The sequence below is a fragment of the Opisthorchis viverrini genome (assembly GCF_000715545.1).
Source record: "Opisthorchis viverrini unplaced genomic scaffold opera_v5_282, whole genome shotgun sequence".
Lineage (NCBI taxonomy): Eukaryota > Metazoa > Platyhelminthes > Trematoda > Opisthorchiida > Opisthorchiidae > Opisthorchis > Opisthorchis viverrini.
In genome coordinates this window covers 158,804-181,089 of record NW_008751932.1, presented here as the reverse complement: position 1 = coordinate 181,089, position 22,286 = coordinate 158,804, and the positions used below count along the sequence as shown (strand labels likewise).

The following is a 22,286-nucleotide window of genomic DNA, read 5'->3' as shown; positions in this document are numbered from 1 at the left end:
GCAGTGAAGCATCAGTGCCAACACTGATGTTGCTGTCATTGATGATGATGATGACTCCACAGGTTACGCTAATTAGAAGATATACTTCGTATGGCAGAGGACCGTTTGCCTCGTAGGATCCTCTGTACTAAGTGAATAAATAGAAATAATCGTTCAGCTGTAGCACCCTTCCGGTGCCTAGCTGCCATGCCACCCGAAGGAAGCACCACGACCGGGACACTGCCAGGTTGCCCATGCCTAGACAGAAGTCGAGTTCGAACTGCGAACATTTCAGTTCGCTCCTTAATCACAAGTTGTTTGCCCACCCTTGTGTCGGATGTAGACGACTCAGCGGAGGTTAGTCCATGAGTGTGTAACCAAGTATGATAGTCCTTGTTAATCAACTGAGTCGCGTTGGTAACTGCCGTCTCTCCGGATGGGGTTTGCGATACAACAAACCAATGATCAGTGACCTTTACGGCCAATGGTTGTCCTGCACCAAGGCTATTGTCTTTGCTGTGTCGCTCTCTTCCTGTCGTTCTGGACAAAGATCCACTTGTCGTCAATGCACCGGGTGTACCGACGCAGGGTTCTCATTCACACATTCATCACAACGACACCCTCCCCTCCGGACACGTGCAAGCTTCTGTGAAAATATTTTCCCCAACAACTCCCGCCGCTCCGTCTTCTCTCGCTGTTCGTTATCACCAAACTTTGCACTTTTCCACTTTTCAAGTCGGATGCTACGCAGATGCCATTGAAATCTCAACTTTTTTTTACTCAGAATCTGGTATAGGGTGAACGTTTCGGTATTCCTTACCCATGCTCGTAGCAAATACACAAAGAGCAATCAGTTAGTTCGCAAGTCAAGCGGGTATGATTCTCTTTCTGTGTTATACTTATCAACTGCTTTTTCGCTCAAAATAGTTGCGCTCAGCTGCTTGTCAGTGACACAGTTGACTCCCGTAACAACTGATATAGAATTCGCTTGTTCCGGAACTTACCCCACCTTGCCAATCGGCGTCAATTTGTAGAAGCGTGTCTGTGAGATTTTTTTGATATTGCACTAGTTCACTAACCATCGCGACTGTTCATCCCACACGTACCTACAGTGTCTCAATTGTTTGTTTGCTCCAACCTGGAAACGTGCAAAGATTTCGGTACGGTTGGTGTGTTGCTTGAACCAACTAGACATGTCGCTTGTAGATGATTCCGCAAGCAAAACTAGCAACAACCGAATAAAGTTCCTGGAGTCGTGAAAGCTTTTCTGGGAGCTTGTACTGAAGTCACCTAAGATAAATTCACCCCAATTCTCGGCAAACATTACTGAGCTGTTGGTAATGGGTTGGAATATTGGTAGCTCGGGTGTGTGTGAGCTGTGTCAAGATGTTTGGTTTGTTTAATACCCATTTACATTGTATAGTTCTACTAGTCGGTTTGAACGGGACTCGGTGGCCCATACTCTTAGTTGTCTGCACTGGTTCCTAGAGATTTAACGTCCCTACATGTGGGTTGGACTGCAAGTATGTCGGCCGTTTTATTGGTTTTTCAAATATGCTTAGTGGAGAGTTAGTGCACGAATCCAAAAGGTCGAAATCGATTCCGGTACTTTATGTACGAGCACAAGAGTTCAGTAGGCTTGGGAACCCCGGGACTCAACTTATCAAGGTTAATGACACACGCATACATGGCACAATCACGCAGTTATTTGCGCTCATGCATCAGAGCTTTCGGTTTCAATGCGTAACTGTCCACTTCATTGTTTCTTCAAAGTGGTATTTGCTGCGAACCGATTATGCCACCGCCCCCAATCCTTGGCTCCTAGCTTCCGGTGATCGAAACTGTAGGAGCTGAAACCAACTGAGGCTTGAGTAATTGCATGTTTGGAACCGTTGGTATGTTTTTTATTCGTTGGTCATGACCATTAGGAACTGGCATCCTCTAATGCCCAGTCATCTACCCAAAAATGTGGTTTTTCGAAGTGGTACATCTAATAACAAGTGCCTTGTGACTTGGATGAAGGCGACCAATATTGAGCGGCGTGTGTCCGAGGAGGTGTGGTTCCATGACTCACCTGCGTTAACTTGCAAACTTTTCAAAGTACAACAGCCAACGGATGTCAGTGGCCTCATTATCGTTAAATTATCAGCCTGAGTACTAGTGGTGTTGATACTTGGTTTTGGCTTTTGCCTTATCGTCTTTTTTTCATTGCATTCTCTTTTTAGTCAAAGGTGCCGACCCCCGTTTTGAACTTTGGTTCACCCTAGTTACGGAATTCATGCCAGTTTTCCTGGTAACGTCTCAAAGTAGATTGAATTGTCAGTTCGGAGTTAGGTTCTTCGGGAGTTGATCGACGAGGATCCTTACTGATTCTTGCCGTTTTGCAGGCTGCTAGACATATCTAGACAAACTTCCCTCTACTCTAGTGTGTACGTTTTGGAGTCTTGTTTGGTTCTCGGTTTTTTTACTGTTCACTCATGTACTCATCAGTACATCGGATGGAGTGAGTGTTTTTTCAGGTAACTTAGTTTTTTAACGAAGAGAGCAAGTACAGACTTATACTGGTAAGGAAGTCGATAGTTTCATACGTCAATAATAACGGCATAGATAGACTGACCGTTGGACAACAGAGGTTCAAAGGTCTCATTAACCTCTGAACGCGGAGCTGCGGGCTGGGTAACCGGATTCCAGCGGCCTGGGAAATCGATTGCAGTTTGAAGTTTGACTTGTTCACTCTCACCCGGGAAGATGGATTGCTTATATTAGTCAATTAACAGTTTCACTTGGCCGTTTTCCTGTTTCTCTAGGTTGGTGTCTGGCTATCTCGTACATCACGGTTACGTGGCGACGGCGCAGGCATTTTCACGATGGGCTTCGGTAGCTCTTTCTGTAACCGATGCGCAATCAGATATGGCGGAATCTCCGTCTCCTCTCAGCGCCACGACTAACCAATCACCAGTCCATTATGACAAGCCACCGATCGCCGCCGGTTTACAATCTCGGTCGTGTGATTCGCACCTGGGGTCACAGCAAGTCACGGGAATTCCAGAGGTTAAGCCTCCCAAGTTGGTCAATATCGCACGACGTCATAGCGACAGTTCCTGTATCGCACCGACCAATTTACCTATTCACCAACTCCCTGGCATCACTAGTATGCTCCACCGGCGCCGGCTGCGCTCACTTTGCAGACGATGTCAGTACGGCAGAGCCGCCGCAACTCTGAATCACTTGTACCCACAGGTACTTGAGAGATGTCCGGAGCTGTTGGTTCAGCTTCGTTGTCGACAATTGATTGAAATGGTACGTTTTCTCTCGATTCTTCTGTTGCGCAACATCCTGATTTTCTAGACCACCAGTGTTAATAACTGTATGTTACAGTATAACTTCATAAAGATTCTTACTCACTATGTTTGCTTGCACACTCAGATGCGCCGGCATGCTATGCGTCGTGGAAGAAGCACTGCGTTTGGCTCAACAGCTTCCGACTCCGCTACTGCTCCTCCGAAGGTACCGAAGACAAACAGTTCTCAACATGTTCGTTCAAGTTGTTGTGTTCCAGAGAGGACCAACAAAATTTCCGAGCCTCATTCCCTAAACATATCCGAGGTGTGTTTAGTTAACTCAGTGAACTAATTTTGCTTTCTTCTATGCCTATTCAGTTTCAGTTTGCTGACTTGTGAAACGCTTTCATCTTTGGTGTGTTCTCTCATATCAGTTGGGTCCGTGATAAGGGTTCACATAAGCACATGATCGAAACACTGTAGCACGAAGTGGGACACATTTGTCAGTCAGTACGGTGCTACTAGCTCTTGCTGTTGAAGTCCTTCGCGGACCTAACCTCTGTCATTCTAATTGGTCCCCACAATGGGAACTCCCGCCTCCCTACTTTGTAGTCCTGCTTAAGGAGTTTGAACGGCAGCTTGCATAATCCGCGTCGTCTAGTTTCTTCTTTTCCTATTTCGCCTTACAATATATCGAGAAGTTACTTGCACTCTCTGCGTGGTAGATATCCCGAACGCTCAGATGCCTTCTCAGGTTGGTAGCTTTCCTCCCGCCCGTGCATCGTGCTGAAAGATGCGGTCGACACACTCTGGCAACCTAAAAAATAATTTCGAAAAAACACTCAGGTGTAACATTCTTTCCGTGCCAAACTGACATGGAAGAAGCACGAGGGCTGGAATATTGCCAGACTACCTAAGCCCAGAGAACAGCAGTCGAAGTGCTGTGTATGGGTTCGAACCACGGACCTTCGGACCAGTACGTTCGCGGCTCAACCACTGAGCTGTCCCGAACTCAGTGCTTCAAATGATAAATGAGTCGCGGTGTTAAGGTTTGGGCGGCTTAACCTACATATGAAGATTTTAACACTTTTAGGAACAATTGATTATGTATTCATCTGCTTTTTACTCAGAATGGAACAACAATCACTGATATGGAAGTAGATTCTGATCAACCCAGCCAGGGTGGACTGTCATCCAATCTCCGTCTGTTCAGCCTTCCTGGATCAGATGTTACCAGCGGTCAGGGAGACTCGGACGAGGATGTGGGTGTGGGTCTCGACGATATGGATGAAGATGAGGGCGATGATGATGATGACGATGGCTTTGGTGTCGATGATGATACTGGGGTTTGCTTCGACTCTGTTCCATCGCAGAACGGTACCTCAAACATCCCTACTCAGGAATCAACATCATGTCTCACTGGGATGGAAGTTGATCCGCAACCGGATGGTAGTCAGGCCACCGCAGCACCAGTCGTTGATGAAATGTCAAAACCGATCCCCCAGATTGTCGAAAAGAGTGAATTACCCTGTCTTATGAGACATGTCCAGTTCGGCCGATCATTGGTCAACTTGGTCAAGCAGGTTCGCGCTAAGACTGGTGGACTGTCGTTGGAAACGGAACGCTTGTTGCAGGTACGTTGCATTTTCATCATTTCTTGTTTGTTGAATGCCCTCCAGTTCAGGTAACTTGGTTACGAATGCCATCGGAAAAAAAACTGTTGGTATACTGTCTTTGGTGGGGTTTCCTCTGTTTATTTTCGTCCCGTCACTTCTTGTCATCCGCAGCTTAAGATACTCAGCTCACCCAAGAGTCACAAAGTCAGCTGATTTTTGGCGTTCTATCTACAATTCCGTACAGACTGGTCATTTCTCACATAATCACAATACGTAGCAACTCATCTGGTTAGTTGAGGCTCATTCAGAAATCAGGAGATCCTGGTCTGAATATGAAAATTACGGAAACTCGGTTTTCCAGTATTGAGAAGGCTACTGGTGTTTTCCTACCTACTGTCAAACAGAAGAAATCGCTTTTAGACGTGCGCTGACATTCCTTAGACCCTCTAGTTAAACTGGACTCTCAGTTCACCTTGGATTATTGCTGTTTGCAACCAGATTAAGGTCGGTTCCTAGTGGCTAGCCAGGATTTTGTCCACTCGATCACACGCCACGACCATCATGTATAAAAAAGGATATTGGTGAGTATCCTTTTGTGTTTTTGACAAGCAAACGGAGCCAAATACCTTACATTGTAGACTGTCGGTTTCAAACAACCAAGGACCAAGTCTTTCTGAGCCCTCTGCATATTGCGGTTTCCATAAAGATGTTCTTTTTGTTTCTGTTCAAGAACGAGGTATCTTTCTGACGCGTTCTCCTTCTTGCGTGCACTTCATTGTATTTGTGTTGTATTTGTATTGCGTCACACGCAATACAAAGCTTTTCTTTCCCATGTTCCCTTCAACAATGTACGACGTAAAAATTGGTCATTAGATATTGAACTGCGGCCATCTTCTACCAGGTAGTTTTTATAGCAATACAGGAATGGGCAGAAATCAGGAAAAGGCGGGTCACCTCTGGCTGTGATAAATTTCGAAATATCTTACGTACGGAATTAATTACACACCCTGCAAATGGAGAGACAAAGTCCTTGGACAAGATACGAATACGCGACCTCCTGTGTAGAATAGTACCCCATCAATTGAGCTACTACGGATGCCCCCCATTGCGCACATGCAGCTGACTGTGCATTGGCTTACCATATCTCAGTCTAATGGTTCACCGGTTCATGTCTTTGAGTGACCCTCTTGTGTAACTTCCTCAACTTGGTGAACTTTGACATCGCCCAGCTACTTAAGGAGCACTAATTTTCAGTTGATTTAGGATAGACGGGTTTTCGAAAATCTTGATTATGGGCACTATTTATCCGTTAGACAGGTGAACTCGATCTGGACGAAAGTGCACAGCTGTGACGTCGGGCGTCGTCTGCCATAGCTCAATTGGTGGAGCCCCCACCAGGCGGGCCTAGACCGCGGGTTTATGTCTACCCCAACGACCCTATTTTTCCGTTAGCATTGTGATTAGGGCCATATTCAAGATTTCTAGAACCCCCATCTGTCCTACTTCGGTTTTTGAAAACCTGTGTTAACACTGATGTCATACTGTCGATGATGACGATAATGATGATTTCGATTTTCGAGAAGTTCGAGGTTTTGTTTTCTTGCCAGCGAACCTTATCCTATGGGTGTTTGTAACTTTTCGTAGTTTCCTGGATAAATAGCGACCTAAACCTAGATGTGGACAGATCGTCAAAGAGACAGGTATCCTTATAAATTCCAATAGGATTTCGATCTGTAAGTGAAGTTAATCCAAGCTGAAAAGCACAGTGACTCCAGAATGAGCGGCGCTATATCCTCTCTAGGTGGGAGCTAATCAGCCGTTCGTGGCTGAACTGTCAAGTGTTCATCTACTAGCTGAGAGGACGCGGGTTCGAAACCTTCTTAGTTGCGTCAGATACGCACTGTTGATGATTCGCAGTAAGGATGAAACAACTGTACAGTACTTCTTAGCTTTTCAGCACCGATTGATTTCACCTACAGGATGAAATGTCAGTTGAAAATATCTAAATCTCCTCACACTGCCGGCAATCCTTGTGGGTGTTTGACGAACCTGATCTCTTCAGAAGCTGCCTAGTGTAGTATCATTCTCCGACACCCATTACTGCTATTTCTTTACACCAGTTTGCTTATTAGTGCCGTTTGCAACGAAGTATTATTAGTTATGCTGGACCTTCTTGTCCTGGTGGTCGAGCCTCAGCGCTTTCAATTGTGATCGGTCACATGCCATGCCGTGTTTGGTTGCCAGCACAGCGCATGAAGCATCACGTTATTCCATAAAGGGTAGATGTTCCGGATTTGTTATGCCATATTATTCCTCCCCGCAACATTGTGCCGACTAGGATAGTAGGCTATCAACAGCGCTCACTTCGTACACTTATATAGGTGTGCTCAATTAATCCCTATCTGACGAGTCTTACTTGCAACTCCAGAGGTCAACTCAAACGAGGGAGCGTGTAGTTTTACAAAATATTGTTTTACGAACGTAGACTGAATGTAAACAAGACTATGTGAACATATAAACGCTCTTGTACTTGGAGCGGAGGAGTGCGCTTATTCCTGACCAGTGAAGCCTTAGACAGTGATCAACCACAGGAAGAGAATGCGTTTTTGGAGTGTCTGCAGCTTAAATTTCGAGTCGTGCAGTAGACATGAGGTAAAAAGTTGAAAATCATTGGCACCTGTTAAAGAAGCGAAGGGCTGTGCTCTCATTTTACTAAGCCCCTGGTCACTTTCCCACGTGATGTTCTGGTTTTTGAGCAGAATTAGAAGCTGACAGCTACAACCGAATGCCCGGCGCACCATACCAGAGGTCTTCAAACGAAGAACCACACATTAGAGCCACCCAGCGAAATCACTTCATTCTATTTGAGTTGTCCTTCACAATAGCTGAAAGCGCTTATTACTCCTACAAAACGCGGAACTTTTTTTTGCTATTAAAAACTACCGACTTAAGTAGTAAGACTTATGGTACAGAATGGATGGTGATTGACCCATTAGAATTATAACAAACATTCTGATTGGAGGGTTCGTTGTGCATCTGGTCAGCAGCTCGCTTTCCGTACTTCGAATTACTACTCCTCAAGGTAGCTCATTGGTTGGAGCGCGAGCTACTATCCTGTGTGTTCCGGCTTTTTGATTGGTACTGCCTGGTCATGAGTAATCTGGTAGCAGTCTAGTCCACTTACTCGCTCCGGACTATACAAGGATTACGCACCAAAAGGATACAACACACGTGCCAGAGTGAGGACGCTGACGTCGCCCATTTGGCCACACAGATGAAGCTCATATGACCGTACTCAGTAAACGTTATAATCAGGGATATGTCACTCAAATGTTGACTAGAGCTTTCTGCATTACCTACCCTACCCCGTGGTCACAGGGTTAGGCGAATTGGTCTTCAAATCTTGGAGGGAAAAGTAGGACCATAAACTGGCGAAACAAAATACTTCGTGTTTAGCTGTATGTACTGGATATTGAGGGTTTTGTATGGTGAAAGTTGTCCCAGAGCTGTGTTCCGCGCATCCGTTTGCTGTTGTCACCTTCGATGCTTAACTGTTCCATCCTTCAATGTTTGGCATCTAATGAGGCTTACGAGGGCGTTATATTTGCACATTTAAAAGGCACCAAATATCGGGCTTACACCGGTTCTTGCCATCCATCGTGACCTTTGGAACCCTGATGGATTCACACTCAAAATCTGTCTTTATCATATGCTGTAGGTGTATTTCAGTTTAAGGATCAACAGTTATTCCGTTTGAGAAGTATAGGAGTTCAATGTTTCTCTGTTATTTGGTAACAACAGGATGGTTGGTCAGGAAGTGTGTATGTCAACTACTTTCAGTACCAGTAGTCAAGGCATGGGGGACGAGATGGCCCAAGTGGTTAAAGCGCGAATTTACTGACCGAAAGGTCCGTGGTTCGAGCCCGACCTCTGCCTCTCGACTTCCGTTGTCTAGGCTTGGGCAACCTGGCAGTATTCCAGCCCTCGTGCAACCTTCGGGTGGCATGGCAGTTTGACACCGAAAGGGTGCCACAGCTGGACGAGTTCAAAACATGATGATAATAAAGGTCTGCGCTTCGAACCCAACTTCAGCATCTCGACTGCTCCCGTCTAGGCTTGGACAACGTAGCAGCATCTCAGCGCCCGTGCCTCAGGCTCCTTCGGGTTACATGATAGCTATGCATGCAGGGATTCCATAGCTTGACGGTCTGTCAGGGGGACTTTTTACTGGAAATTGCCCAGAACAATAGACTTTGACTACTATCTGGAAGGTCGTGGGTTCTCTAGGGTTTGGAGGTGCACGCTGCTAACGCTATCAAACAAGGATGGGAGAGCTTTGCTTTGCTTCTCTGCTTTTCGGTTGAGGCTAACTTGCGGGATGAAAAACCTACTGGATCCTTGAAATATCTCCTACTAACATCAATTTATAAACACTCTATTCCTAAGGAAAACATCTTGAAAAGTGTCGAAGAGTCCATCAGCACGTGGCCACGCAGTCCGAAGGACTGGTGCAGTATCCTGTCGAAGTGTGAGTTGGTCATGCTGCTCTCCAACCACTCATGCTCGAACGATATAATCCCCAACTATTAGCTGCGATGTCGCGGGTTAAGATATTCCCAGGGATTCGTGAAACATGCACCGCTGATGATCCAAAATAAAGACGGATCAGCTGCACAGCTTTTCAGCATAAATTGCAGGTTGAAACTCGATCAAAATATCTTTATCTCTAAGGTTGCGTGCCACCTTTGATACATTCTGAAAGAGCTCAATTCACCTAATTTTGTCTTCTACTACGGTATCTAGCTCATCTTATCACAGGGTCGAATTCCGCCGCCGAGAATCGATTTTCCCCAAAGTTTGTACAGTCATTAGGATCTTACTCTGACCATTACTCCGTCGATTCGCCAGGACTAGTACATTCATCCTTCTCACTTTGTACAAGTTGGGTGATACACTACCGCTAGAACTAGCTGACGTTGGCACGTGTCCGTAATATATCGGATCGTAGAATAATCATACTGTGACAGGTCGTGGGTTCAAGTTTTTCCATCGGCTTCTTGCTCCGCTTAGTTTGATCCACTTGGTTTCTTATTTATCGCAAGTCACTATTTTGAGATCGGATGCATGGTACCCATACTAAATATCTCACTTCTTACTACCCACAGCAATCCGTCAGTCTTCTCGCCTATCCGTCACCCAGCGCTCCGGATTGTCCCCTTCGACATCTCCTTGATCCGGCGTGGCGTGACGCAATAGCTAATGTTATCAACAGTGCTGTCCTGAGTAAGTAATTCTTTCAGCATGATCTCGCAGGTTCTTATATGTGAAGACCGTACGGAAAAAATAGTCAGATGGTGATGAGTATCACCCAAGCATCTCGCCTCTCACTGGCAGAATTACCAGCGAGGTCTACTAAAACCTTCAGTATGTATTGATGGTCGGACTTCCTACTTGTTGCAAAAATCATGCCCCACAGAAGTTATAAAAGTTCATTCTTTAGAATGAAATTCAACCAGAAAGCACCGGCTGTTGTGGATTAGCGAGGAAAGTTCTTAAACTTACGTGGGATGCATTTCTAGCATCTCCAGTATTTTTGAACGCCAACTACCACCGCCATTTCGCTTGACGAGAGCGTTGTGAAAATAAAGATGAAATCGGAAAGGAGGTCTTATATTCGATAAGCATACATCGCTAGCACTCGGGCAACCCCGACATGCTCTGGAGGCCAAAACACCATTAAAAACGGTGCACATCCATTTCTGGCGTTACTCCTAGCAAAACTCACTGGGGGTCACTGCATCTGATTCTCAAAGGTGATTCAACCTGACTCCACTCCTCCATAGCCTTCTGCCAAGCTATTCGATGGCAACTCGTTGGCATCATTCTAGGCCGACGATAAATCTGCATGTGTGGCACATGATCAGACAACCGCAGTCTTTGACAATAGACTCCGCGTCAGCATTGGTCATTTTAGTCGCTTACTGCGAATTCACTGGTACTGAGTATGAAGCGCTATTGTCAATGTGTCGGATTTCATGTTTACAGGGGCCACATTCCATAACCCTGCAACAACTGGTAATCCATAAGTTATGGGTTCCTCAGCCCTAGGTCTAAGAGACCTGTCAGTCGTAGTGTTTGTTCAGGTTCCCTGCGTGCCGCGATAGCGCCACAGTGAACCGTTTAGTCAGATTCAATCAATTTTACTTTTTTCTGCTTTTGCCAATGCTTTAAAGGGTAAAAACGTCCGTTGTTGAGACAGTTCTTTGTAGAAACGAGTAATCCTGGTCGTACGGTGTTGATTATAATAACCGATTGTTGAAGTATGGCGAGATTTTGCATGGTGCCATCCCATGTTCTACCGGTCATTTGAAGTGAACAAATAGAATCACTTGATGGGGCAATTAGCCCGAGCAACCCGACTGTCGCTAAATTAAATGAATGCGTGGAGCTCTAATAAACTTCCCTGAGACTACGAAAGCAAATTCGGTTACACTTTGGTCTGTTGGGTTTGCTGCTCTTAGAAATAAGGCAAAATGGGTCGGATACGCTCCATCATCCGCTACTCTAAACCGTTCTATCTGGTCTGCTCTGCAGAATCTTTGATTACCCAAGCACTCTGTGGTTCATATTGTTCAGCCTTTTACGTATACATTTCCACATATAAGGTACAAACCTCCATACCAGTTTCATTCAACATTATCGCTCTCGTCTTTCATTTTCCTCTAATGTTGCATGCCGTTTCCCTCACATTTTCAGAGGCACATGATCTTCCTGTCCAACCCGCTTTGGAACAAGGGCTACAAGCTCTGCAACATTGCCTCGATGACCAGTACTTCTTGGAGGCTCAAACTCTTGGTCATTTTCTTTTGTACCATTTGGGACCATCCAAGTTGGCCAAACTGGAACGCGATGCAGCTGCCCTGGCTGCTGTGAATCAGCAAAAGGTCACGAAGCGCCATCGGTCCACTTTGTCAACTTCACACGACGAATTCGTACCGAGCGACTCGGCTGGTCAAACCAAGTCCCGTAGTTTGGTGCTTAACGGTCACTCTGTCGGTAGACGTCGACGAAGGCGATGTGACAGGCCAACAGAAGACCCGGATGAGGGTTCGAACGATCGGAGTACATATGATGCCGAGGAGTGGAGCTCGTCCTCGCTGGAGGATGTTTTGAACAAGGCGGAGGACGAGGATGAGGAAGATGACGAAGAGGATGCTGCCGATAGTGAGCGTTGTCATGGTGATGATGCTGACCCTAATGACGATGACGATGATGATGAGAGCGATGAGCCTCCGGCTGGTGTTCGATCTCGACGTACTCATACGGATGAACCGGGTGAACAGCGTGGTGGATCCAGTTTGCCCGCTGATCCGAGTCCAAACGGCAGTACCTCTTCTGGTCGAACACATTCCGACAGCTCACACAATGTCGGTCACAGACTCCGTCAGTTTTCCGCTATTCATCGACCAGAACCTGGTCAGTCTCGTCTTGGAAGACTGGCCATCTTGACCAGGTACTGTCCCACATTGTTGGTCGATCCCACCTACACTCGGGTGCTCGCTGCTGTTCCGTCTTCCACTGCGTCCTATTCACGTCGACTGGTCAATAGCAGTGGTGCTAATCGTGTAAACGTGCCCGACAGTCCGGTCGTGTATTTGGACCCCGTTGTCCGACCAACTACGACCACTGCACCAAGGACGACCCGTCCGTCAGAAACGGGAACTCCACCACCACCGAATCAGTATATTGATTCCGCTTTTAATGGACTTTTATCCTTCTATCCCCAACCTGCTGAATTCGTGGCTGCAATGGATGCAATGGATGATGCAGTAAAAGCCTACGTTGGTTCTTTGCTTGTCACTGACGATGAACAACATCTTGACCCAACTCTCCTTCCTCTGATTAACCGATCCCACAGATCTCACCCTCGTGGAGATGGCCCGCCACCACCAGCTGCCGGGGGAAGTGCTCTAGCCTGATGTGTTCCACACTTCCATACTCGGCGAGCTCATCACAGCCTTTCATGTATAATTTTTTTCACTTCAGAAATGACTTTATAGTCTGAGCGAGGGCGGCGAATCAATCCAGCAGTTCAGTAACTGAGTTTACAGCCAATTTATCTTTGTCTTTTATTGGACAATCTGGGTGCTGATTCCGTTGGTAACCCCCTTCCGTTCTATCTTGGTCGCATTTGGCTGAACCGAGATAGAGAGGAGCCGAAGCTGTCCTTGTGACTCTGTTCCATTTCCTACTACTTGCTGCCTACTTCCGTTTCCCTTTTGTGCTTGACACTAGTCATATGGGAGTTTTGTGCTTTCCAGAAAACGATTGTGGACACACGCACAAAGACCTTTGTTTCCTTCTTAAACTGGTTTGCAGACAGCTTCTGTTTTCCCCCCTTGTCCGCGGATTTCTCTTCCAGTCTACTGACACTGTACAAAACCAATCGTCCCCAAACACTTTATGGTCAACAGTTTGTGGTGGTGATGGTGCTGTGTCAACTGACAGTACGACGGTTGTCATCATCGGTAATTCGGTCTTTATCTTCAACATTTCATCCGTGTCTTGGACTGCGATCTATAATATATAAACTTTTTCTATCCGGCGATCTCTTTTGTCTAATCTATCAATTCTGTTAATGTGATCCGAGGGACGCTTTGGGTGTGCCGTCTTTTTTATCTTCAACATTTCATCCGTGTCTTGGACTGCGATCTATAATATATAAACTTTTTCTATCCGGCGATCTCTTTTGTCTAATCTATCAATTCTGTTAATGTGATCCGAGGGACGCTTTGGGTGTGTTGCGCCGTCTTTTCCGAATTTTTTTTCTCAGTGGCCTTGAGAAAGGACTTTTTGCTGACTGAACATCCAGTCAGTGTACTTTTCCATTCACTCAGAATTGCCACCATTCTTCTCTTTCTATCTCTCCACACAATGCATTTCCAGTGTCTGCAAACTTGTCATCGCTTTAGTGTTCAAGAGTAGTCTTTGTCATACGCACTTTGTTCTTCTTATGATGGGTTGTTTGATTAGTACTCAAACTTATATTGTGCGAAATACCGTATGGTTATCACGTCATATGTAGTGCCTCTATTTTCTTATGTTGGGTTAGGTCTTACGGATAGTTTTTCCATCGATGTGAGTATCTCTATTCGTAGAAAGCCTCGAAATGTCCGTGTTCCAGAAATGTGGATAGAATTGACTGGTCTCCGCCGTGGGCGAACTTGTATGGCAGTCGGGTAGGCCCGTTCGGTAAGCACACATCGTGGTGACATGGTCTGTGCTACGATTTCCGGTGCCGGCATACCTGGTGATTGTTTGAACTAGTGTATATTCCATAGATATCAAGGTCAATCCAAGTTAACAACAAGCCTGTTTTAGGGTATACGGGATCCACAATCCTAGTCATTGAAAGCGGCGTTTTGCCTCACTTTCGATTAAGTTCTGGACTTCTGGTTCCAGGACATCCTGTGTCCATGACTGCTATTCTTGAATTCATAGAAGGAATTGGGAAAGATCCTTCCGTGTATGCTCACCGTCATCATATTTCCCCCTTCCGGGATGGAATTTATATGTAGACCGTATGAGCCAAATGTGCTGTTGGATTTGCTAGAAGAAACGTCGCTCTGTAGATCTTTTCCTTATTTGTGTAGTTTTTCCCTGAAAGAGCATTTTTAAGGATTGTCGGAAAGAAGGCCGTTAGCTACCTTTTGGTTGCTAATCGGGAATTGAATCCGGTTCGTCGGATTATGCTGTCTTATTCACTAGGCACCCGTCCAGTCGAGCTTCTAGTTAAGGAGACACACTGACATGTTGACGTATTTCTACTCAACATTGCTGAACCAGTTTGTCGGTCGTTTGCAGTCCCAATTACTAGATTTTCTATGTTGTTATAAAGGGTTCCTGAGTAGAGGGCTTGGATAGAAAACTATTTGTCAATCCTTTTGGTCGAATGAATTTCGTCGGCGGTGTGCCGCTGCATTTTCTAACTATGAGAAGGCTATCATCCGACCTACTTGGGCTGTTGTTCTACGTCGTGTTCGTGTCTCGTCGATGTGAGGGTCACAATCGGAAACGCGCTATTCATGACATCGGAACATCATTAGTGGGGTTTGTTAGCGTGGCTCATGTCGGTTGAAATGTGGTGGATAATCGCTTCAATCGAGCAGTGACCTTCGATTCGCTATGCAGAAATTCAGCTGGACGCTCAGCATCGCTTGTTACGACTAATCGATACATGGATTTTTAACTGGTCGGGGCGTTGTTCTATTTGGTGTATTTGTTTGGTGACCTGGTTCTTGTTTCACCTCAATATGTACGGCCATGTTACGCGAGCAAATTCGTATTGAATGCACAAAAAACCATATTCCAAAACTGGTTGGGTAAGGACGAACCAAATGAAATCGAGAAACGGTGTGCTAGACAGTTCACTGCTCATGTGGATCATACGCAACCGCGTTTACCGCAAACGTTCCCCCAGCTAACCAGGTTTGGTCGAAACCAGAGACTCTCCAGTCCAGCTCGATGAGGATCATTGTGTAAGTGCGTGCGGAGGAGGGCACTCATTATATGACGGTTGTGTTGAAGGCTGATTAACCAGATTCCTGAACTGTAGATCTCGAAATAAAACTTGGCGTGTGCGGTGGTGTAACGCAGCCAGTCCAGCTCGATGAGGATCATTGTGTAATTGCCTACGGAGGAGGGCCCTCATCATATGACGGTTGTGTTGGTTCCTGGACTGTAGATCTCGAAATTAGACTTGGCGTGTGCGGTGGTCTAACGCAGTGGGTTCTATAAATGATTGTGCATCAACTAGTCTTGATTGTCGTTTGTTTCACGTGCTAACCCCGGGGTTTCTGGAAGTATGCTCCTCAAAAATTTTCTATACTGTCCGAATTTGGCACAGAATAACTCTTGTCCTATATCCTTTATGTCCTTCCGGAACTTTGGGTAGAGGGACTGGAGTTTTGCTGACCACTTTACTTATCTGGACAGCTAGATTGACAAGAATTTAATGTACGCATTATCAACGTACGAACGGCACTTGCTAACTCACATCATTCATGGCGTCAGAAACGAATTCTACTGAATTTGAATGGCCTTGTGTGTAAGTCAAGTGTAAGGGCAGTCTTAATCTATGGTTGTGAAACTTGATTCCTCCGATCCGCGGACCATAAGCGAATCCAAGCGTTTGGTCATGGGTATCTTCGCAGTACAGTAGGTCCTAGCTAGCTACAGTCTGTTCGCTTTGAAATGGTCAGGAAGTACTTCGTATTGAATCAGAATCCCTAGGGTAGCAGATAAAACTTACCTGATCAAAGTGGTTGGTACATGTATTACGCATGTCCAAACACCGTCCACCCAAAAAGCACTGTTTTCTACACCAGATTCTTGCCGAAAACCTCGTCGGGAACAGGCCATGATTTGGTAACACGAAATGAGGGCGGCTACTTTCAAACTGAGTGCGGTGTGATTTTCACGCCAACCTGGTTGAGGTCCACGTCAAGCGTGATTAGGAACCCCACAAGACATGGCACGTAGCCCACCCACCGTTTTTTTTCTGTTGAGCGGGGTTCGAAAAGGACGCTGGTTCAAACCCACCTCTTCGATATGATTCCCTGATTAGTTCATTTCGTTGCCGTTTCACTGTGTGAGCACTCTGTTCTTGGTTATTTCGCCTAGGAACAATGCTGTTTGTATTAAGTTCTTACTATTCTTTTCACTCTTTACTGGGACATTCATCCCCGTGATTATATGGCAGTTAAGCTTTGTGTTGCTGTCGATTGTGATGATATTACCTACACATTGTTCACATGATCGGACAAGGACGGTCACGTGCTACGCAGCTGGCCAGGGACACGTGTGCTAAATCCCTGTCCCTTTCACTATTGGGCAGTCTTCTGGCATAAAATTCAAGTTTCTTGTCGTTTCACGTCATTCATGCCGTGATCACGTGACGGATCTGAAAATTTTGGTACTCGACTTTTCTACACTGGATTTTCCGATGTCCGTGGCGTGGCGACAATCTCGTTGCTTTGCTTGTCCGGTCAAAGATATCGTTTGGTTTAGCCGTTGATGGCGTGGTGGTCCATTACTACAAAAGTGCGCGACCAAAGGAATTCCGTAAAATAATCCACTGCTCCGTCCAATGGAACGGATTTAGTCACCTGTAGGTGCATTTATATGGATACCGATTCGGTACTGCCTCTTCATAATTCCAATTCTGTTGGAATAAAAAATAATTGTTCAGCTTTCACGAATGTGTTCGGGTCCCCCTTATACAATCCAGATTTCGCTCAAGTACTGCTTGTTGCTTGTTACTTGCCCAATGAATCGACCCAGCGGTGTTTTTGGGTACTGTGAACCGAGTTCGTAATACCGGCTATTCCCGTTAAGTTGCTGATGTACATTTTCAAAATTCGATTCACTGTCATCCAAATGGTGTTTAGTTTCATCAAGACAAAAAACCCGCAGCCGAACGGCTCTAATTCAAGAATGAATCAACCCGATTTAAGCGAAAAATGGTTAGGAATCCTTTGGACCACTTTGGAAATCTACTTTGGCCCTTAATAATCGAATTCAGTCCAGTAAACAAGATGAGGTGAGGAATTTTCGTCACTGCTTGCGGGTAAATGCTGCGTTATCCTGTGTAAAGAAGCATACGTGAAAAATGGCACATGTTGAAATTGGAAACCAAACACTAAATCTGTGATGAATGCAAACACCTAGAGGTACGTGGAAGTTTCACGGCGGAGAATGCCTAATGCACTTATTGGGTCGGTAATTTGTAAAGAATGCCTCTGAGGTGAGCAGGGAGTGAGATAAGGAGCCACGGATCCTTAAGTATGAGTGCACGAGATGTTAAGTGGTGACTTCTGGAGACGAATAGGTCGGCCACAGTGCCGACTCTAATCGATGCTCCCTTTGAAAAACGATCAGCACACAGGTTCCAACACATCATCATTATTATCAAATACTGAACTGTTAAGTGGGGAAGTTGGGAAGAGAGCTGTGCATTGGAGGCAACCGTTTCGGTGCACGAGTGCCATTGACGGCACGATTGGGCTATGTCCGACAATGTCCCTAAACATTGATGTGGCCCGTCTCAAGGTCACCATCCAGGAAGACGGCAATGACCAGGGCAGCTAAGTTTGCTGGTAATGGCTTTCACACTTTGCTGTCAATTCAGTGTTTGTCCTCCCCTGGCCTGTTTCCACCCTTCGTGTGGTTGTGCGAAAAGAAACCTTCGAGTAAGTCGGTCGACTGGCATACGGAGCACGTGGCCAAGCCAGCTCAACCTATGAATTGCGATCAGTTCATCTATCGTGGATGAGTTGTTCCTTCCAAATACCACGACGTATTTCAGCATTGCTGTTCCGGTGTTCCCACCAGACTCGGGCAACGCTCCGAAGACAACACTGGAAGTCTTTTGACGTCCTCAATGTGCAGCGGCCAGTTTCCTGATCTGTAGTAATATGGAGCGCACCGCAGCATTGTAAACTCGACCCTTGACGGATAAGCTTGTTACGCCTACGCCATGGGTGATGCAGGCCCGCAAAAGCTGCTCTGGCCTTCCCAATCCAGATTGGAATATCGCCTCTCGCCAGATCACCGGGACTGACACAGCTACCCAGGTAGACAAGCTTGTCTACTACCTCAATCGGTTCAGCCGCAAGTCGGCGGATGGGGTTCTAGCCTACCAAGTTTTGCAGTAGCACTTTACGCTTCGCCAGTGTGAAGCGCCTGTCAAGCCCTGAGACGGAATCATTTAGATTATTTTATATTTACAATACCACGATATCAGAATCAAGAAGGTCCAAGCACAGCGTCATCATGTTTCCGTTCCGTTGCTTAGTGCTGTATAACGGTCGAGAAACTTCATCAAGGATTGTCTTCAGAACATTTCTACAAACATCCTATCTTTTGATTGTTGTATCTGTCCATTTTCCCCCTCCCCCTGGTTTGACCGCAATGCCAACGGCCGGTCGAATGATCCTTTGGCTAGAACTGACAGCGTCTTAAGTATCCTAATCCGTGACACTGCGCACGTAGGTTTTGGACCGCATTGTGTGGCGAGGTTTCCCCGTCTGGAAAACCTCAGCATCATCATCACCATTGTCAGCTGTAATAACCGCAGTGGTTGTAGCTGCCGCAGTTTCGTTCACCGATGGTTTGCGGGGGAGGGTAGGTAGCTGCGCATTGCAGGCGGGAGCTGATAAATTGGTGCATAAATTCAGCACTGTCAGTGGGCTCTCAAGTGGAGGGGGGGTTTGAAAAGGAGCTATGCATTGCAGGCAATAGCTTTGATGCACGAGCGCCATTAGGGCACGACTGGGCCAAGGGCGCGACTGGGCCATATCTGACAATGTCTCTAGCCATTGATATGGCCCGTCTCGGTGTCCCCATCCAGGAAGACGGCAGTGACCAGCGCAGCAACTTTGCGACAGTTGTAACCTGACTCCCGTGATGGACGAAGAGATTGGCGCTCATTGCCATCTGGCTGCGTCCAGTCGACGCTGACTAAATTCTTTGCGAGGTCCCTTGCATTTTGTCTTGCCTCGCTAAAGTACACTTGTTGTCCGCAGCTGAAGAAATCCCGGTGCGATTGTGTAGCTCTGTGTGAAACAACACATCCACCTCGCTTCTAACGTAAAATCCGTAGTTAACACGAAGATGCTCACATATTGACACCATTTCTTTCAAATGCTCCCAAACGCTGACAGAAATCGAACCTACGGAAGCGCTTTACGCTACATTCAGTAGCTTGTGTGCAGCGAAGTGGACATACGGTTAATCGATAATCGCTCTTGTGACGGTTTTTTATTACCGTTGAGGAATTTATTTGACATGTATAGTTGGTGAAACAGACGGACAGTCCTTGTGTGCGCAAAACAGTTATGTGATTACTTGAGGCCAGACTCCATATGACATTGTTGGATGAAAGCAACCGAAGTCCAGCTTTACTCATTCCGAACAGATATAGAAGCTACATTCAACAGATATTTGTCTGAGTCTACCCATAACAGACGTCATTGTTGTTCGGATGAAGATGAAGGAGATCAGAGCGAATTTAATTGAAATGAGGATCATTGTTTAGCGTTGGTCGCTGGTTTGGAAGAGATTTACAGGATACTGTGGACAATATTCTCTTATGTCTCTGTGTTCCTTCATGTCGAGGAAACGATATATCCGTGGTTCCCGAGAGCTGACCTTCAAGATATTACATCCCGCGTAAGCTGGTCGCGTCCGCTCCGCTTCTGACCCCTAGAGTTCCAACATCCTATTGGTGTTGGGTGTTCTAGTTAGGGTGATGCAGATTGGAGATGGTAAGGAAGCTGTGAATAACTGAACCCCAACCGTTGGATAACCCGGAGAAAGGTTCAAGCCGGTATTCGTCATCAAGTGTGCAGGTCAGTTACTGGATTCTAGTGTAAATGCACCAGCAGCATACGGTCATGGGACTTTTGACAGACAATAATTTTTGTCCAGCTTTGTCCAAATGCGGTATGTCAAATCCTTCCTTCTAACCCTGCCTTTCGTCTTCGGCAGTTAAGCTGTTTTTGCTTTTCGATTGAACGCCTTTGTTCGCCGTCATCTTGCTTAACTGTTATGGTGCTCATCCAGACTTGGTCTAGATGGAAGTGGCAGATAGTTTCCTCTAATGGATCCGTAGTTCTATCCGCCTACCGTCTGAGAGTTTCCGCGACAACACCATCGTTTGTTTTAGGTCGTTAATATGGAAGTGTGACACTTGCGATGAATTCGGACACTAACAGTCCAAACATGTTTATTCTGTTCCATCAATACCAGGAACCAGTGAACCCAAGTTTCATCCCTATTGGAGACCCTCAGCAGTTGCTGGATTTGAACTGTGGGCATCTGATCTGTGAAGCAGGCTTGTTGTCCCTACTCTGTCAATCCCCTCCGAACACAACTAGATTGTCATTCCTGGACACTGTTATTCGTTCGCCTTAAACTAATCATTTTATGCTACAAATCAATCAAATCAGCTCAACAACAAGGCCAGCTAGGGTTTCTCATTACCGAAGATCACTTAGTACAACTGTTCAGCAGGACAATAAATATGATTATTACGCTGGGCGGTGTTTTGCACTTTACTGCCTGAAAACTTTGCTCTGTCGGTATGCCAATTCAGTCAGTCGCGAGACTGACAAGCACGCTGCACCCGCGGGGCTCAACTTTCCAAAGACCATACCGACATGTTTTAAATAAAGTTGGGCCTTTAGTTCAAATTGTCCTTACTTTGACCATAAACCCATCAGGCAGAGGTGCGTTCAGACGTTTAGGAAATTCACCTGCACCTGTATTGCGGGATTTGTAGAATTAATCTCTCAAGTGCTCGTGAAGATAATTGACTTAGAATACTTGACAGGCGGGCCAGTCGATCAACAAAACGAGGACAGTTACTGGGTCGTAGTTCACGCCTTGGGGCAAACCGATCATATCGCTCAAGTATGAACACATGATAGCTCAGGTGCATTCAGTGTGCACTGGTGGAATGGTGGTAATGCATACGTCCCAGAAACATCCGGAGTTCAAAGCCTGGTACGGACAAAGATATACGCTGCTGATGAGCTCTAGCAAGAGCGAGACTCGAGTCAAGAGCTTCTTCACTAGAATAATTGCTCCAAGACGAAAGGATAACTCCAAATGGGAGTGATGTGAACGTGCATTTAGCATCGTTTAGTTGGTGAACAACTAGCTTATCGTTGATAGCCCTATAATTTACACGTGCCTATATTCGCAAGGGCAAACACTGCCCCTCACTCCGAACACAGGCCACCCACGGAGAACCGCCTGATTGGTCTTATTTAGTGAGGAGAACTTTATCAAGCCTGACCATTTTACAGTGCCAGCTGGAACTGCAGCAGAAACTGATTTGGGTATGAATTTGTGCGTGATCTCATTCTTCTGTGGGGGCAACTCCAATGTTGAGGCTGCTGGAAGCAGGGTGAAGGCTATATTAAATCTTTGACAAGTTATGATTCTGATATTGCACCAATAGACATTATTATGGTTTAGAGTTCTGTGTTGGGCTATGTCCAGGGATTTAACTCGCCGTTGTATGATTTTATCTGTCCATTTCTTGAGAGACTAACTAACTACTAAGAGGCCAAATCGCAGGGAAAACCGCTTTCACTCTTTTCGTTCAGCTGTAGCACCCTTTCGGTGCCAAACTGCCATGCCACCAGAAGGAAGCACGAGGGCTGGGATACTGCCAGGTTGCCTAAGCCTAGACAGGGAAGTCGACAGGCAGGTTTCAGATTCGAACCACGGACATTCAGGTCAGTGAATTCGCGCTCTAACCACTGAGCCATCTCGGTTGTATCCTTTTAGGGGGACCATCTGTTCAGAGTGACCACTTCTGATCGGCCCTTTCAACTTGCCT

The 22,286-nt window shown here is 46.0% G+C and overlaps 2 protein-coding genes across 2 annotated transcripts in view; one reads left to right on the top strand and one right to left on the bottom strand.

The window, feature by feature from the left end:
- T265_14830 (hypothetical protein) overlaps positions 1-8,911 on the bottom strand; it is a gene marked incomplete at both ends in the record, with an annotated part of 18,231 nt that extends 9,320 nt beyond the window's left edge. Inside the window, 3 exons of the mRNA XM_009175466.1 lie at positions 86-519; positions 3,161-3,344; positions 8,711-8,911. Coding sequence (XP_009173730.1) covers positions 86-519; positions 3,161-3,344; positions 8,711-8,882 — 790 coding nt within the window. The remainder of the gene's footprint in view (positions 1-85; positions 520-3,160; positions 3,345-8,710) is intronic.
- The window catches only part of T265_09413 (hypothetical protein), a gene marked incomplete at both ends in the record, with an annotated part of 26,959 nt that extends 13,093 nt beyond the window's left edge, over positions 1-13,866 (top strand). The window contains 5 exons of the mRNA XM_009175465.1: positions 2,787-3,279; positions 3,328-3,585; positions 4,391-4,894; positions 10,042-10,159; positions 11,633-13,866. Of these exons, the coding sequence (XP_009173729.1) occupies positions 2,787-3,279; positions 3,328-3,585; positions 4,391-4,894; positions 10,042-10,159; positions 11,633-12,855 (2,596 nt within the window). The remainder of the gene's footprint in view (positions 1-2,786; positions 3,280-3,327; positions 3,586-4,390; positions 4,895-10,041; positions 10,160-11,632) is intronic.
- Positions 13,867-22,286: the final 8,420 nt, after the last annotated feature.